General features: G+C 43.3%; 1 protein-coding gene across 1 annotated transcript in view; it reads left to right on the forward strand.

Annotated features, from left to right (window-relative positions):
• Nucleotides 1-11: 11 nt before the first annotated feature.
• BRAF (B-Raf proto-oncogene, serine/threonine kinase) overlaps nt 12-19,427 on the forward strand; it is a 409,670-nt gene continuing 390,254 nt past the window's right edge. The window contains 1 exon segment of the mRNA XM_029616061.1: nt 12-703. Within this exon segment, the coding sequence (XP_029471921.1) occupies nt 545-703 (159 nt within the window). The 5' untranslated portion in view covers nt 12-544.

Here is a 19,427-nt window from a genome sequence, read left to right on the forward strand (position 1 = left end):
TCTACCTCAGCTCTGTTTCTCGCAGATTCCACCTATGTTATACTCGCAGCACCAGACCTGCTGACGCTGCTCCTTGTTAGTGAACGATGTAGCAACCTAATTCTGTAATTTATCTTTCTGAGTGCATGACGTTCCCTGGTACCGTGGCTCCTGCCATCTTTCAGTATATAGTATCTCGCAGTTAAGCAGGCGAAGACCTAGGCAACCTGAGCTTACGGCTAGATGCCACTATGGTGATGTGACAGTCGGTCACGGCTTAGATGCAGCGCATTCGGCTGGTGCCCTGCCGCACAAGACTTCTGTTTGTCGGTGTCTCGTGGTGTGATGCTGACCAGGCGCATGCGCGTGCTTGGCAGAACTTGGGAAGCAGTGTTTATCCCGTGTGGCAGGTGGATGTTGAGGTCGGAGTATACAATACTGTGGTCGCTGTGGCGGCTGAGATAGGGGGAGCCGAAGAGGCAGGTATTTTCGCTGTAGCTCGGTTGGTTGCTTGACTTTTGTTTCCAGTGACGGCGTTTGTTCCGGTATTGTTGCTCGCATCAAGATGGCGGCAGTAAGCGGCAGTAGTGCGGAGGGATCCGGGCAGTGTTCCTCTGCCTGTACATCATCACTCATCAATGGGGATGTGGAAACCGAGACACTCAGGGATCCTTCGCCTTGCTTATCAGCGGACTCGGGAGGTGGTCTTGCAGTCCCGGAGGAGGTACGTGGCCGTAGGATTGGGAGATGTAGTATGTGTAACATTTTCATGAATCTGTATACAGCCAAATCGGTGGATTTGTTCTATAAAAGGCCATGTATGCCCAAATGAACACTATAGGTAATTTTGATAGGTTTTTTTTTTTTTTTTTTTTTGCATAGTGAGATGCACTGCTTGTGTAATATATGTACAAATGTGTGTATATTTATCCATCTTATCTATCTATACAAGCTGTTATGGCAGCAAAATTCTAATAACTTTATTGGCAGGACAATTTTGCATATGTTGCCAAAGTAATGTATAGAATAATTAAAAGGGTGGAAAAAGAGAGGAAACATTACAAATTGGTATTAAATGATGTAAAGAAACGTATTACAGAAAGTATAGCTTCAGGGACATGTCTCAGATTTTGTTGCTGGTCCATATTGTCCCTTGCCAGTTTTCATTTCTGGCCTGGTGGCATGCTACCACATATTTTATTGCTATAGCTGCTGAGAGCTCTTTCAGTCTCCCCCCCTCCAACATCGTTACCCTTGTGAGAATGCACAGCCAGTGATAGCCCACATGCTTCTGAAGTGTTTTACCTATTACCATGGCTCTGGTCTCCACCACATCCTCACCTAGTCTCCCTCTCTTTCCCAACCCGAATCCTTCTTTCTCTTGTTTTCTCTGCTCTATCCTTTAATCTGTTGTGGGGCCAATGCAGTAAGGCACCCGTTTTTCCTAATGCATACACAGCCACATCCACTGGGCTCCCGATGAAGTATTAAAATGAAGTGCTGCGTTAGAATGGATGCACTAGGGAAAAATTGTGCATCTCTATTGCTCAAATGCATCTGACGCCCAGAATTGCAATGGGCGCCTGTCTGTTTTAACCCACTTCAGGCCGATTTTGCCCCTTGCTACTGTGCATATATATTTTCAGGCTGATGCAATATAGTGTGCTCAGGCTAGAGCACTGGGTAGCACTTGATTGGACGCGTGTTTTGGATGTGCTAAAATAACCCCCGATGTAATACAGGGATTATTAGCACGACCAAAATGTGTGTCCAAGTGAGCGCATAGCTGATAGCGCTCACTACATGGAAATTTCATGTAGATGAGGCTATTAACTGTTATCCCGGATGCCAAAAATGCAGCGTGGCCAAGACGCCCATTTTAAAGTGGCAAATTTAATGCCTGCCTGGGAGCTGGTGTTAAAGCATGCCGTGCTCCAGGGCTCACCGAAAAACAACAAAAATAATCCTGCTTTCTGTGGTTCCTCATAGGAGGAGTCACAGAAAGCAGCAACCCCAAGGTCTGGTCCACTTGGAATCCCTTCTGGAAGTAAGTGAAGGAGTAAATACATTAATAAGTGATGGTCTCTTAATATTAATTTATTCAGTCCTTTACTTATGCCAATTTGTCCATTCACTGTCGCATGTCAGTGAATGGACCAATCCCCTTTCAGTAGGCTGTCCTGATAGGGGATTGGTCCTTTCTCTGACAAGTGTTACTCCTGGGGGAATTCTGCACTACTGCGGAATGCAGAATTTGCGCAGAATTCCCCCTTCCCGCAGATTTCCTCTCTCACCTCGCAGATTTCCTCCCTTGTCGCCCTTCCCGCAGATTTTCACTGTGGCCTCGCCAATTTCCTCCCTCCAAAACTGGAAGCACACGGACAGCGGCCATCGTGAGAGTGGGGGCATCTCAGCACGGCAGAAAATAGCAGAGGAGACCCTGGCATGCCGTGAAAGGAGCGCGTCCCGTGGCACACGGGACGTGCTCTGTTCCCGGCGAAGATGAAGGCCCGGCGCGCCGTTCACGGTGAAAAGGGAAGGCCCCCGTGTGCCGCGAATGGCGCGCCGGGCCTTCATCTTCGCTGCGAAAAGGGAAGGCCCCTGCATGCCTCGAATGGCGCGCCCAGGCCTTCATCTTTGCCGTGAATGGAGCGCGTCCCGCAGCATGCTGTTTAGAGAGAATATGTGTGTGAGAGAGGGGAGGGGGACAGCATGGTTGGTGAGAGGGGATGGGGACGGTAAGAGCATGGTTGGTGAGGGGGGGTGGGGAAGGTGAGTGAGAGCAGGAGGGTGTGAGAGAGAGCATGGGAGGTAAAAGAGGGTGGGTGGGGGGATGCTTGAGCGTGGGTTTCAGAGAGAGGGAGCCTATATGAGGGGAAGGGGATGCCGGTGAGAGAGAATGTGTGTGTGGGGGAGGGTGATAAGAGGGGGAATGGGGGGGATGCTTGTAGGTTTCAGAGAGGGAGCCTATGGGAGGGGAGGGATGACAGCGTAGAAGGGTGAGAGAGAGCATAGGAGGTAAAAGAGGGGGGCTGGGGGGATGCTTGAGTGTGGGTTTCAGAGAGAGGAAGCCTATATGAGGAGATTGTGAAGGAATGTGTATGTGTGTGAGAGATTAGGAGCTCGTGTGTATGAAAAAGGGATTGTGTGTATGTGAGGGTGCTAGCCTGTGTGAAGGGTTTGTGTATGTGAGGGAGCCTGTATGAGGGTGTGTGTATGTGTATTAGAGAGAGGGAGCCTGTGTGTGTGAGAGAGGGAGGCACAGAGGGAGCCTATGTGAGGGGCAGTACTGAGAACAGGGTCAAAATATGGGACTGGCAATAGAGTGGAAAGGGTTGAGCCTAGAGGTGAAGGGGAGAGATATTGGCAGGTGGAGGAGTTGGGGCCTGAGAGGGCAAACTGGTCAGGGGAGTAGGGAGAGCGAGTGGAAGGGACACGCTTACAGTGAATTTCTAGGAAAATTCTGCTCAAAGTATTTAAAATTCTGCAACTTTAAGTAACAACTTTTTTCTGTAATAATTTAAAATGTAGTTACTTAAAGACTGTCATGGAAACTGTGTTATTTTGACCAATATAAAGTTTACAGAATTTTCAGTTTTTGTGCGTAGAATTCCCCCAGGAGTAAAGTGTCAGTGAAAAGGAACAATCAAGAACAGCCCTGCCGAGGTGGAGAGGGAGCCCTGGCCAGGCTGTTGTGGGCGCAAAGCCACGTCTTTTGGATACCTGATGCAGAGCACTAGGGACGCACAAATTACCCATTGCGTGTCCCTTTTAGCATGGCAGCTCATTTGCCTATTGCATCAAGCGGTCAGGAGAGGTGAATGTGCGCACGTTCAAAAAATGTGCACCCAATTTGGATGCACGTTTTTTACTCGTTGATATTGCATCGGCCTGTTTGCGTGTAAAAATATGCATCCAGAATTTTTTTTTTTTTAATTTTAAGCCAATATATTATACCTTTATTTTTAAGCACCAAACAGTAGATTTAAGTGTCACAATGATACTGAAGTAGGAGGAACCACAGAGGACAGTAATTTTTAATTTCTCATGAGCCCTTGACTTAACTCGAGCTCTGGGGCTGGAGATAAATTTGCAGTGTATTGGGCACTCGGCGATTTTCTGCATTGAGGGCTAATAGCCTCATCTACATGGAATTTACATGTGATGAGCGGTATTGGCTATGCATTTGTTTGGGTGCGCTAATCTCTTTATTGTATCTGGTGCTAGTCTAGCGCGTCCAAAACACACATCCAACGGCACATAAACCTGTGTGCTAGGCTGGGTGCACTTTATTGAAACAGCCCCTTGTAGTTTCCTTCTCTATTATATTTTCCTTCCAACCCCCAGTAATCTTCTTTTTCTAATATCTTCTCCCTCCCTACCCACCCCTCAGCCTTCTCTTAGTCATTGTGCTCCAATAAACAGCCCTTCAACCCAACTGTTCCTTTCAACTGGCAAATGCCATTTGCTCTTCAGGTCTTTTTGGTTTGAAAGTGCGGCAACCAAACTCCACCTCCAATTTCTTTCTTTATGTTTAGTCATTTCTTTCTTAATACATTCTTTGCATAAGTCATAAAGTATAATTATTAATTTCCAGACCAATAAAACATATAATGGGGTAACCTGCATGGAGTTGCAGTTACTACCATAAGTAGCTTGCTGGGCAGACTGTATGGACCATTGGTCTTTATCTGCCATCATTACTATGTTAGAACACCAGACAAAATGGTAAAGGTGAAAATGATGAAAACAGCATTAGTAGTAGAAATGTCACTACTAAGCAACTATTCTATAGTATATATGGAGAGAGAAAATTATCAACTACCAAAGTGTAATCAGAGACCAAAGATAAGTGGCCTAGAGGTACAGAAACAGTTCTAATTATTTGAGCACCACTCACTTGATTAAAAAACTTCCAAGCTTACCTCATTATGCTGCCTGCATGTATTACACTGTACAGGCTTCAGAAAGAAGCTGTTCGGCACAATGCAATTATTAAGAAGAGCACTAGCAATATATTTGAGAGATTCATATCATATCCAACATATCCTGGCTTAACGGTTGAAGTTCATTCCTGTCATGGTATCTGCAAGACAAACATAATATAAATCTTGCACTACTAGTTTTGCAAGTATATACTCTGCATCCACAGATACCCTCCCCCCACTCTACAGACTACCCCACTCCAGCAGTGGGTGCAGAGTACTTCCCTGTACAACTCACCATACCAAACACCCCTAAGGGACTGTTCCACTTAAACAAGCTCGCTGAAACTTGACATCACTACTGACACATCAGCAAGATTCTCTCTTACCAAATTTCAGTGAGATGCATTAAGTGGAACAGCCCTAGAACACCAAAATGTTCCACTTAATGCATCAGTGAGATGCATTAAGTGGAACAGCCCTAGAACACCAAAATGTTCCACTTAATGCATCAGTGAGATGCATTAAGTGGAACATGCCCTAGAACACCAAAATATCTAGTGGGAGGTGTAGCTTAGAATACAGAACAAGCTAGGCTGCCATAGATCCCTATTCAGAAACTACAAGCTAGCAGAATACCTCACCTAGGTTTCACATGGAAAATGACCTTCAAATACAAAATAAGTGATCACAAATCAGAAACAGAGAATTGCAGATAACATAACAAGAACATGCCATGCTGTGTCAGACCAAGGGTCCATCAAGCCCAGCATCCTGTTTCCAACAGTTGCCAATCCAAGTCACAAGTACCTGGCAAGTACCAAAATATTAACTAGATCTCAAGCTATTATTGATTATTAATTAATAGCAGTTTATGGATTTTTCCTCTAGGAACTTATCCAAAACTTTTTTAAACCCATTTACACTAACTGCCGAAACCACATCCTCTGGCAGTGAATTTCAAAGCTTAACTATGTGCTGAGTGAAAAAGAAGTTTCTTCGATTTGTTTTAAATGAGCTACTTGCTAACTTCATGGAGTGACCTGAGAGTAAATAACCAATTTGTGTTAACCTGTTCAAGTCCTTGTAGACCTCTATCATATCCCCCCTCAGTTGTCTCTTCTCCAAACTGAACAGCCCTAACTTCTTTAGACTTTCCTCATAGGGGAGCCATTCCATGCCCCTTGTCATTTTGGTCACCCTTCTCTGTACTTTCTCCAGTGCAACTATATTTTTTTTGAGATGTGGCAACCAGAATTGCACACAGTATTCAAGGTGCGGTCTCACCATGGAGCGATACAGAGGCATTATGACATCTGCCATTTTATTTGCCATTCCCTTCCTAATAATTCCTAACATTGCTTTTTTGACCACCACAGCACACTGAGCTGACAGTTTCAATGTGTTATCCACTATGATGCCTAGATCACTTTCCTGGGTGGTAACTCCTAAGATAGAACCTAACACTGTGTAACTACAGCAAAAGCCAGAAAAGTCAGACTCTGCATGAAGTGCAATACTGGAGCACTAGAAACAAAAATTATATTGAAATGATAGGATGGTTGAAATTGGTGGAGGGGTGGCACTATATATTAAATAGGCATTTAGTCCAACAGGATAAAAGTTCTGCAGGAAACAAAATGTAATGTTGAATCTTTATGGATAGAAATTCCAGGTGAAAAGAGGACTTTAATAGCAGTGGGGATATATTACTGTCCACTGTGGCAACCAATTCCAGCGCTTAATTATGCATTGAATAAACAAATATTTTCTCTTATTAGTTTTAAATGTATCACCTAGTAACTTCATTGTGTGTTCTCTAGTCTTTGTACTCTTTAAAAGAGTAAACAACCGACTAATGTTTACTTGTTCCAACCACTCATTATTTTAAAGACTTATCATATCTCCCTTCAGCCGTCCCTTCCCCAAGCTGAAGAGACCTAACTTCTTTAGTCTTTCCTCATAGGGGAATTGTTCCATCCCCATTATCATTTTGGTTGCCCTTCTCCATACCTTTTCTAATTCTGCTATACCTTTTTTGAGATGCGGTGACCAGAACTGCACATAATACTCAAGATGAGGTCACACCATAGAGCAAAACAGAGGCATTATGATAGTCTCTGTTTTATTCTCCATTCCTTTACTAATCATTCCTAGCATTCTTTCTTGGCTGCTGCTGCACATGGAGCAGAAGATTTCAATGTATTATCAATGATGACAGCTAGATTCTTTTCCTGAACGGCAACTCCTAATATGGAACCTTGAATTGTGTAGTTATAATTTAGATTAGTCTTCCCTAAGTGCATCACTTTGCATTTGTTCACATTACATTTAATTTGACATTTGTTTGCCCAGTCTCCCAGTTTTGCAAGGTCCTCTTGCAATTTCTCAACTTAGAATAATTTTGTGTCATTGACAAATCTGATACCTTCACTTCTTGCTCCTATTTTCAGGTCTTTTTCCCAGAACAGAACCCTGGGGCAATTTACTATTCACCTTTCTCCTCTGAGAAAATGTATCATTTAACCCTACTCTCTGTTTTCCATCTTTTAACCAGTTCCCAGTCCACAATAGGACACTGTCCCCTATCCCATAACTTTTAATTTCCTAAGAAGTCACTCATAAGGGACTTTGTCAAATGCCTTCTGGAAATCCAAATACACAATATCAATGGGCTCACCTTTATCCACATGTTTATTTACGTCCTCAAAAACATGTAGCAGATTGGTGAGGCAAGACTTCCCTTGGCTAAATCCATATTGGCTTTGTCTCATTAAACTATGCCTATCTATATGTTCAGCAATTTTGTTCTTTATGACAGTTTCTACCATTTTGCCTGGCACAGGCTTCAGACTCACTGGTCTATAGTTTCCTGGACCACTCCGAATCCCTTTTTAAAAAATGACATTACATTGGCAACCCTCCAGTCTTCAGGTACCAGAGACGATTTTAATGAGTTTACAAATTACTAATAGCAGGTCTGCAATTTCATTTTTCAGTTCTTTTAGCACTCTGGAATGTATGCCATCTGGTCTAGGTGATTTTCTATTTTTTAGTTTGTCAATTTGCCCTATTACATCTTCCAGGTACAGTGAGATTTGCTTCAGTTCTGCTGAATCACCTCTGAATATCATTTCTGGCATGGTTATATCTCTTATATCTTCCTCAGTAAAGACCAAATTAATTTTGTCTTTCTGCTATAGTTTTTTCATCCCTAAGAGCCCCATTCACCCCTTGATCATCTAATAGTCCAACTGACTCCCTCACAGGCTTTCTACTTTGAATGTACCAGAAAAAGTTATGAGTTTTTGCTTGCATGGAAAGCTTCTTTCAAATTCTCTTTGCCTTCCTTATCAATGCTTTGCATCTAACTTATGCTGTTTCCTGATTTCTTCATTCAGATCCCTTTTTCATTTCTTGAAAGATTTTCTTTTATCTATTACAGCCTCTCTCACCTCATCTTTTAACTATGCCAGTAGTCGTTTAGTATTCCTTCCACCTTTTCTAATGCATGGAATACATCTGATCTGGGCTCCCAAGATAGCGTTTTTAAGCAAGGTCCATGCCCGATGTAAACTCTTAAATTTTGCAGGTGCTGCTTTCAGTTCTTTCCTAATCATTTTCCTCATTTTATTACAGTTACCTTTTTGAAAGTGAAATACCATTGCAGTAGATTTCTTTAATGTCGCCCTTCAATTTTTAAATCAAAATTGATCATGTTGTGATCACTATTGCCAAGTGGCTCCAACACTGCACCTCTCACACTAAATCCTGTGTTTCACTAAGGACTCTCTTGTTGTTCTTGTACCAACTGCTCCATGTAGGAATCATTGATTTCATCTAGGAAATTTACCTCTTTAGCACATTCTGATGTGATATTCACCCATGTCAGTACTGGGGAAATTGAAATCACACACTATTACTGTGCTGCTGATTTTGTTAGCTTCCCTAATTTCTTTTAGCATTTCATTGTCCGTTTGTTCATTCTGGTCAAGTGGACAGTAATATACCCCCACTGCTATTAAAGTCCTCTTTTCACCTGGAATTCCTATCCATAAATATTCAACATTACATTTTGTTTCCTGCAGAACTTTTATCCTGTTGGACTAAATGCCCTATTAAATATATAGTGTTACACAACAATGGCCAATCCAGGTCACAAGTACCTGGCAGGATCCTAAGGGGTAAAAAAAATTCCATGCTGCTTATCCCAGAGATAAAAAGTGGATTTCTGCAACTCCATCTTAATAATGGTTTATGGACTTTTACTCCAGGAACTTGTCCAAACCGTTTTTTAAACACACTTTCTTTCTCTCTCTCTCTCTCTCACACACACACACACACACACACACAGGCTTCCCACTCCCATGTTCTCTTTCAGATATACAGGCTTCTCACTCCCATGCTGTGTCTCACACACACACCCAGGTTTCTCACTCCCATGCTCACTTTTCACATGCACAGGCTTCTCATTCCCATAATCACTTTCTTTCTCTCTCTCACACACACAGACACACACACACATACACACAAACACACACCAGTCACCTGATCTCTCTCATGCATACACACACACACACACACACAGGCTTCCCACTCCCATGTTCTTTTTCAGATATACAGGCTTATCCCTCCCATGCTGTGTCTCACACACACCCAAGTGTTTCTCACTCCCATGCTCACTCTCTTCACATGCACAGGCTTCTCATTCCCATAATCACATTCTTTCTCTCATATTCACACACACCAGTCTCTTTCTCTCACATACACCGTCACCTTACCAACCAGTCTCTCTCTCTCTCTCATGCATGCACACACACACACAGGCTTCTCACTCCCATGCTTTCACACCCCCCCCCCCCCAACACCAGGCTTCTTACTCCCATGCTTTCTCACATACCCAGATTTCTCATTTCCATGCTTTTTCTCTCTCACACACATACACATCAGCAATCACTTTCATTGTCTCTCACATATACACTCACATCAGCTCTCTGACCAGTTTCTCTCAATCACACACATGCTCTCAATCACACACAGGCAGGCTGGCTGCTTCTTTCTCTTTCTCTCACTCACTCACTTCCTCTTCCCCCCCCCCAGCACAAATGGTAGCTGCAGCAGCCTCCTCCTCCAGCCCCCGCAGGCCAAGAAAGAAGAATCCCATTGGCCGCGGGAGGCTCGTGCTGCTGTCTCCTTTCACGATTACCGGCTGCTTCGATTGCTCGGGACCCGATGCTGCTGCCGCCGATGCTACTTTTCCACGCGGCACAGCCTTTCTCCTTCCCGCGCACCGCTCTGTGTATCACTTCCTGTTCCAGGTCACGGGGTGGGGGTGGGGGGCGGCAGGCGTGGGAAGAAGAAAAGGCCAGCCGCGTGTGCCACAGCTTCTTGCACCGCTGCCGTTTCCACTGGGCTTGAATGTGCTGATAGCCCGGCGGCAACGGCAGCAGGGAAGGAAGAGCAGCAGGAGAGACCGGGAGCACGCGACACACTGCTGGTGCTTGGCGGCGCCGCGGACCGGCAAAAAACCCACAACGGCCCGGTCCTGGTCCGCGGACCGGTGGTTGGGGACCCCTGCTCTAGTTGAGTTAATACTGCTTTTTCTAGGACTTTAGCTATGAACGGCAGGTTGGATATCGGTCAGTATTTATTCCAATTGTCTATTCTGCCAGTTTTATTTTTTAGTATAGGTTTAATTACTACTTGTTTTGCCTTATCAGGGACCAGTCCTGTTAGCGAATGGTTTATTATGGCTACGACTATAGGAGTTTATTGTTCTGTTTACAGTGTTCAGTATACTTGCAGGGATCGGGTCTAGTAGCTGGGTGGCAGGTTTCATTTTAGTGATGATTAGGTTTATTTTGGAATTTGATTCTAGGTCAAATGAGCTCCATAAAACTTGGCCGGACTTTCCTTCAGGCTCTATTGTTGATGTTCTGGATGAGAATTGTGTCTTGAGGTTATTAATTTTGTTTAGTAGTGATTTGGCATATTCATTGCATGAGTTCTTTGAGAACTGTTGGTTATTAGAGATAGAGGAGGATGGGTCCTTGATTAGGTTTTTAACTGTTTCAAAGAATAATTTGAAATTGAATATTCCTCCATGAATCTGTTTTGTGTAGTATTCATTTTTTGCTTTGTTGATCTGTCACAGTATTTTGTTAGCAGAGATTCATATCTTTCTAGTGAAATTATAGATTGGTATTTCTGCCATTGCTTTTCAGATTTTTCCTGATCAAAAATGATGAAAGCTCCATAGCCCCAACATATACCCCAACAAAAACAAGGCCTCTCTTTTCTCCTCCTGTTCCCAACTTCTTGCTCTTTTCCCCTTCAGTATCCCACCTTTCTCTCCATTCCTCCCTTCATTTCATTCACTTTCCCATATCTCTCCTCCCTCTGCTTGCACTCTTTTGTCCCTCCATGCTTCCCCCACACTCCTTTCATTCCCTCCTACCCCATCACCTCTCAGTTTCTTCCCCCTTCTACACAACAGCAGTATCCCCATCAGACCCCCTCTTTCCCTCTTCTCATGATGCTCAACATCCTTTCTCGCTTTCCCCTCTGCCATCCCATCCTGTCCTAGTGCCACTCTGTTGCTCTCCCCCCCCCCCCCCCGGAGAAGGATAAACACTCAGATTTGTCCACGTGAAAACAAGATAGTTCCTATATCTAATTAATGAGCAGGTTTATCAGTTGCCTGCTCTGTCTTAGGCAATACTATGAAAGAGGAGAAAAAGGGAATCTGTCAGGAAGATGTTATTCAGAAAAATAGGTTTCTAGCTTTTCTAAACAATCTTTAGGAAGAGCAGACTCTATTTCCAAAAAAGTTTAATATAATGAATAGATTGAATTCATCCCCTTCCTCCAAATAGGTACAACATTTTTATTAACAATATAGCAAAAATGACACAGTGATGTATGACTGATTAAACTATGTTAAACTACCATAAAGCATAGAACATTGCCTCCATAACATGCAAATGTTCTCTCGTGAATATTCATTGTGGATATCCTGAAAACACGACTGGCTGAGGGGTCCCCAGGACAGGTTGGGAACCACTGATCTAGAAAAATGTTTAGCCAAAAGTATCAAATTTAAATCTTGCTGCCATTTGACCAGTAAAGTGTGAAAATCAAACTGGGTATCGTATTGAGTCAAGAATTTATGTAACGTGGATGATGAGGAACACACTGGGTCTAGCACATCAAAAATCTCCAAAACAGAGGCCCAATGCCTGTTAATCATTCATCTGGGTCGAGCCAAACTCTGAAGATAAGTTGCAAGTAACCAAAAAAGTCTGCATCAGATATTCCATACAAACCTTGTAAAAATTGAAATGGAAGAACAGCACCTTGAGAGTCCATAAACTGAGAAAGCATCAACAGCCCTTTATGACTCCAATCATGAAAAACAGTTTGAAGCATGTCCAGGGAAAATTTCTGTTTCCCTAACATCAGTAAAAAAGGGGAAACAATGATAAACCAGGTTTAAGCGATGGCACAGCTAGAATGGCTTTTATAATGCGTGATTTGATTATTAGAAATGTAGATAGCTGGGTGGCTGGTGGGTGTGAGGATCACTTGGTAATTTGCCTGCTTGTTGCAAAGGTAGCGGACCTCACATGCCACCTAGATAAGATCTTGGAGAGCACTGGGGAGGAGCCGACTGTCATGGTACATGTGGTTATCAATGATATAGGAGGGTGTAGGAGGGAGATTCTGGAGGTAAAATATAGGTTCTTAGGTAAGAGAATAAAATCCAGAATCTCTGGGTCTCAGAAATGCTCCCAGTTCCACGGGCAAGACCCCAGAGGCAGACTGAGCTTCAAAGTCTCAAGGCAGGGAAAAGGGTTTTAGATTTGTTAGGAACTGGGGAACGTTCTGGGACAGGAGCTGGATGGGCTTCATTCTTAACCAGAATGGAACCATACTGCAGCCACCAACTTTTAAAAAGGAGATAGAGCAACTTTTTAACTAGATGATGGAGAAAAGTCAACAGTAGCTCAGAAGAAAATGGTTTGGAATCATGTATCTTTGAAGAATATTAAAAATGGTGGTGTTGCCACTTGGCAATAGTGAACCTGACATGACCCAATTTGACTTGATAACTGGAGGGAGGAGCTAAGGAAATCCACTGGGATAACATTTAACTTTCAAATGGGAGACTATGATAAAATAAGAAAAATGGTTTGGAATAAATGAAAGGAGCAACTGCAAAGTTTGAGTTTACATCAGGCATGGTTGACATTTAAAAATACCATCTTTGAATCCCAGACCAAATGTTTTCTGTAACATGCTGCTGACCACAAGGTGCTGCACTGCGTTTGGTGTCCTGTATCTCAGGGTCCTGGGTTCGGCACTGTGTACTGCGACCTGATGGCACCTCCCAGCAACCTGCTCCTCTCCTGCATCCTACTGCTCTGACTAAGGACCCCGTAGCAATTCGCCAGCTTTATAGCCCAGTGCCTAAGATTTCCTGTGGTGTGGACTGATGACATAAGCACTGTTCTTATATAAAAGGAAGCTCACTCCTCTGAGCAGTTGCCTGAGCAGCAGATTATATTACTTCATTCCTCTATGTCTGGCTGTTTCTGACTACCGAATGAGACACTGTTTCCTGACCCTGCTTCTGTCTGCTGCCTGCCCTGATCCTTGCTTGTCTCCTGCTTCGACCTTGTCTGCTTGACCACGTCTCTGCCTCATGATTCCTTTCTGTTCCTTGACCCTGTCTGTCAGTGGTCCCAGGGTCTACTTTTCCAAGCCTGTAACATATTCCATGCATTAAAAAAGGTGGAAGGAAGGCCAAACGGCTGCCAGCATGGTCACAAGGTGAGTTGTGAGAGGTTATTCTAGCCAAAAAGAACATCTTTCAAAAAATGCGAAAGGTATCTGAGTGAAGGAAACAGCATAAGCACTAACAAGTTAGATGTAAAACATTTATAAGGAAGGCAAAGAATGAATTTGGAAGCAGAACTCATAATAAAATCTTTTTCAGGTACATTTGAAGCAAAAAAGCCTGTGAGAGAGTCAGTTGAACCATTAAATGATCGAGGAGTAAAAGGGGCACATAGGGATGACAAGGCCATTGCAGAGAGATTACATTTTTTTTTTTGCTTCAGTCTTTACTGAGGAAAATGTGAGAAGATATCCATGTCAAAAATGATATTTAAAGGTCATGATTCAAAGGAACTGAAACAAATCTTGGTGAACCTAGATGATTTAATAGGGCAATTTGACAAATTAAAGAGTAGATTACCAGTCCATATGGTATAAATCCCAGAATGCTGAAAGAACTGGAAAATGAAATTGTGGACCTAGTGTTAGTAATCTGTAAACCAGCATTAAAATCAAGTATGGTACCTGAAAATTGGTAGCCAACTAATTCCAGTTTTAAAGAAGGATTCCAGGGGTGATTCAGGAAACTACAGACTAGTGAGCTTGATGTGAGTGTTGGGAAATTTGTTGAAACTATTCTAAAGAACAAAATTACTGAACATACAGATAGTCATGAGAGACTCTTGAGGAGATTAAAAAGTCATGGGATAGGAAGCAATGTTATTTCATGGATTGTGAACTGGTTAAAAGATAGAAAACAGAGATTAGTGCTAAATGGTCAATTTTCTCAGTGGAGAAAGGTGAATAATGGATTGCTCCAGACCCAGATCAGCTTCTTTTTAACATATTTTTAAACATAGAGATGGAAACAATGAGTGAGGTGATCAAATTTGCTTTACAAAATTATTCAAAGTTGTTAAATCACAAGTGGATTGTGAGAAATTTCAAGAGGACCTTGCGTGACTGGAAGATTGGGCATCCAAATGGTAGTTTACATATAATCTGGACAAATGCAAAGTGATGGATGTAAGGATGAGCAACCCAAATTATAGCTACACCATGCAAGATTCCACATTAGGAATCACCACCCAGGAAAAAGATCTAGGCATCATTGTGGATAAGATGTTGAAATCTTCTACTCGGTGTGCAGTGGCGGCTAAAAAATGCAAATAGAATGCTAGGCATTATTAGGTAAGGAATGGAGAATAAAACAGAGAATATCTTAATGCCTTTGTATTGCTTCATGCCTGCATCTTAAGTATTATGTGGAATTCTGGTCACCGCCTCTCCAAAAAGATATAGCGGAATTAGAAAAGATACAAAGAAGGGCGACCAAAATGATAAAGAGGATTGAACAATTTCCCTGTGAGGAGAGGCTTAAAGAGGTTAGGGCTCTTCAGCTTGCAGAAGAGATAGCTGAGGGGAGATATGATAGAGGTCTATAAAAATAATGAGTGGATTGGAACAGATAAATGCAATTGAGTTTATTCTTTCAAAAAGCACAACACTAGGGGACTATTATGCTTCAGGGATATGAGCCATTAGGCTACTCCTGTATTGGGGAAGCCTGATTCATGGAAATACGGACCAGGTTCTTGACAAGCAGCAGTTCAGGTGTTGCAGGCTGCGGTTGGAATGGCAGATACGAGGAGTAGGCTGAGGGTCGGGGCTGGCAATGGTCAGGGCTAGTAGAATTCAGGCAGGGATGAAGGTAGGCTGTGGTCAGGCTTGGTCAGCAATGAGAAGTCAGTCCAAGATGGAGAAAAAGCAGGGTAGGCCGGATCAGGGCAGACAAGGAAACAGGTACAGAGCAAGGCAGAAGGCAGGCAAGGTCTAGAACAGAGGCAGAAACTCTGTGGACAGGCAGGGAGAAAAGCAGGACTAGGAATCGGGATCCAGTCAGGAAAGGCAACACCTAGGCAGAGATATCCACAAGGTCTTGCTGCTGAGGCACCAGTTTACTGCACTGAACTCCTTTTATATCCAGGTAGAGTGGTGATGTCATCAGCTGGAGCCTACAGGAAACATGAATTTCAGGTCCTGTAAAGGCTCAGTAGATGAGGTCTGCTTTCTAGTCAGAGCCACTGCGTGCAGTATGGTGCTGGGAGCTATGTCAGGGGAGCCTGCGGTCAGGGGGGCGCCACTGTAGAGATAAGGGACATTACAGATAATACAATGGTGTTACTAGGTAATACATTTAAGAGAAATAGGATAAAATATTTTTTTACTCTGTACATAATTGGATTTTAGAATTTATTGCAGGAGGATGTGGTAAAAGCTGTTAGTGTTGCTATGTTTACAAAAAAAAAGGTTTGGACAAGTTCCTGGAAGAAAAGTTCATAAACCATTATTAAAGGATTAATGGGGAAATCTACTGCTTCGTCCTGAGGGAAACAGAATGGAATTTGCCAGTCTTTTGGGATCCTGCCAGGTACAAGTGACCTGGATTGGCCACTATTGGAAACAGGATACTGGGCTTGCTGGACCTTTGGTCTGACCCAGCATGGCAAATCTTATGTTCTTTATATTAGGGAAACACCAACTCCAATATTGCATACAGTTGTTCGGCCTAGCATTAGCACTACATGTATTCACAACATTTCTTGTAGTGGTTAGTGTTCATCTGTGCAAAATGGGGATGAACATTTTTCCCTGAGTGGACGATTAGTCGGTCAAGAGCATATCTCAAAGAGGTGCCAGAGAATCAATGAGCAAAACCATTTGGGTATTGGAGTTATAAGGGTTTCTTATAAATTATCCCAAATCCCATTTGAGCTTCTCATCTCATTTAGGAGTTCCTGCTAGATGTGACCCACATGAAAATCTTTCTTCCTCAAAAAAGAATCATCATGCTGATATCTGTAGTAGGAGAAATAAAACAGAATCAGCAGAAGTCAGCTTGGGAGCACTTGAGGTTGTTAGGCCTCAAGGCATAAACAGTACACTGATTATGGTAAACTCAGACCACTTAGGATCTTAAAGACAGTATCCATATTATCCAGCAGCTCAAGGACTCTCTGTCCTGGTGGCTGATTGAATGAAAACTGGCCAGAGGAATCTCCTTCCAAATTCTTCCAACTCAAATTGTCCTAACCATGGGTGAAGAGCTTGGAGAAGAGACGGCTGAGGGGGGGATATGATAGAGGTCTTTAAGATCATGAGAGGTCTTGAACTAGTAGATGTGAATCGGTTATTTACACTTTCGAATAATAGAAGGACTAGGGGACTGTTGCAACCGTCCCTTCCCGATGGCTTCACTCCGCCTACCTTTCTTTCTTTGCACCTCCTCTTGCTGTGGACGGACGCCTGGCTGCCGCGGAGTCTGCCTGCCGTCCTCTCCGGCGTCCCTGGACCGCCTTAGGCGCTGCCTCCTGCCATGCTCCGCTTGTACCTTAGGGTACACGCGCCGCGTGGCCCTCACTCTTATTTCCTACTTGGCGTGAAACTCAGGGGCATCCCCCTGTGATGACTTCACGCTGCCCGGATATTTAAAGCCTACATTGTTTGCTAGCCTTTGAGTTAGCAAGGGATACCTTGCTAACTCACGGGTGGGATTCGCTGTCCGTACCCAGCTACTCTGCCTCCAATCCCATTGGACTCTTAACCCTAACGGGGTACCCGCTCCTCGGGGGCCTCACTTGCTTTTCAGGTCGCTATCAGGAACCGGTACTCGCTCCTCGAGGGCCCATGTTCCCTGACTCGTTGCCTGCTCCTACCTTCTCTTCTGCCTAGAAAGATTCGCTATCTACAACACCAGTGAGTACTACCATCTTCACCTCAGAGCTGTTCCCTGGAACCAGGTGCCCGCTCCTCGAGGGCCTGCCTCCATTCCAGCCCTGTGCCATCTCCTATGTGGAACCGCTGTTTGAGTACAATACCTTCAAGCCTCTCAGCTCTCAGGGATCAGGTACTCGCTCCTCGAGGGCCTGCTCTCCCTATCCTGGGGTTCTCCATACTGGGGCTTGTGCTTATTCCACTGTACTCATTATTCTCAGTTCTTTCCACTACAGCACTGCTATCTGAGGAGTTGCTGTTCCAGCGCCTGAGGGATACTAGCCCAGCCGGGCTACTTCAACTGCTCACTACTGCCACCTCTGGTGGCTTCACCACATTGTCTAATAAAAGAATCAATCTCTGTGTTTGTGTGTCCTAAGCTGAGCCTGACCTGTGGCCCCTCGCGGAACTGCCCCTCCGTGGGCGTGGTCAGCTGCCACAGTGTCCAAGGGTCCACCCAAACCTCACTAATTATAACAGGGGCATTCCATGAAGTTAGCAAGTAGCACATTTAAGACTAATCTGAGAAAATGCTTTCACAACGCACAATAAAGCTCTGGAATTTGTTGCCAGAGGATGTGGTTAGTGCAGTTAGTGTAGCTGGGTTCAAAAAAGGTTTGGATAAGTTCTTGGAGGAGAAGTCCATTAACTGCTATTAATCAAGTTTACTTGGGGAATAGCCACTGCTATTAATTCTTATGTGTGTCCAACCTGTGCTCTGGAGCTCATGTAAAAGGTGTGCAATTTAGGATCTTTGGTCTGCTTGAAAGCTCCATCTCATAAATTTCCAATAGCTAAGAGTGATACTATACATTTTAAAAGCTTTCAGCGAAGAAGGTGTTCAAATACGGACCTGGGCCATTTCTCAGGGAATTATCATGTACCTATCAATCAAAGAGAATGTTTTGTCAGAGTTGAGTTGGATCCTGGAATCACTCGAATGGTAGCTGGACAGGGCTCTGTGTGGGTTACAGAATCTATGCAGATGAGATCCAGTTTTTCATAGATCTCCAACTTACATGGTCTGATACTGTTAAACTGGTTATGCTTTGTCAACAAAAAAAAAAAATGCTTTTGTATAATAAACTTGCTTTTAGTATTGTGAAGTCAGAGATTATAGAGATCCAATGTCCCATTGCAGGGCCGGTGCCATCATCAATTGATATTGATGATGTTAGAGTACCAATTATTTCCTGTGTTAGAAGTTTTGGTGTATGGTTAGATTAAAACCTTACTTTTAACCAACATATTAAAGCAGTGGTAAGATCCAAGTTTTTTTAAACTGCGGGTACTTTGTGGACTAAAACCTTTTCTTAGCCATTCTGATTTTCGATCCATAGTATAGGCACTCATTCTCCCATTAATTGATTATTGCAGAGTTGTCTATATTGGTCTTCCTGTGTTTTCCCTGAAAGCTATTTAGTTATTGCAGAACTCAGCGATCCCAAACCCCACCTTATTTCAGGAAGATCTATAAGAGACCACATTACATCAGTCCTGTACGATCTTCACTGGCTTCCAGTCCAGTATTGTATCCAATATAAGGTCGCAATGCTTGTGCAATCTTTATTGACGTTAAACTCTTTTAGTCCTCCTAGCAAGGTTTAATAGATGTCCCCTCTACTAAGTAGGCTCATCTTGCTGAAACTTGGGAGCCATCCTTTTCATTCGCCACTCCTGAATTGTGAAATACTTTTTCTGAAACCGTGCATCTAATGGAATGCCCTAAGACATTTAAAATCTTGTTGAAAACATTTGTTCAGGCAAGCATTTGACTGATAGGGTTATATTTTATGAAGTTCTTGATAGCAGGTTGTTGATGTTATTTTTATTGCATTGACATGTTTGCTAATTTCAGTTATTTTATTCTTCTGTTTTTATTGTTTTATGTTCTTAATTTATGTATGTTTT

Source organism: Rhinatrema bivittatum, chromosome 9 (genome assembly GCF_901001135.1).
Source record: "Rhinatrema bivittatum chromosome 9, aRhiBiv1.1, whole genome shotgun sequence".
NCBI lineage: Eukaryota > Metazoa > Chordata > Amphibia > Gymnophiona > Rhinatrematidae > Rhinatrema > Rhinatrema bivittatum.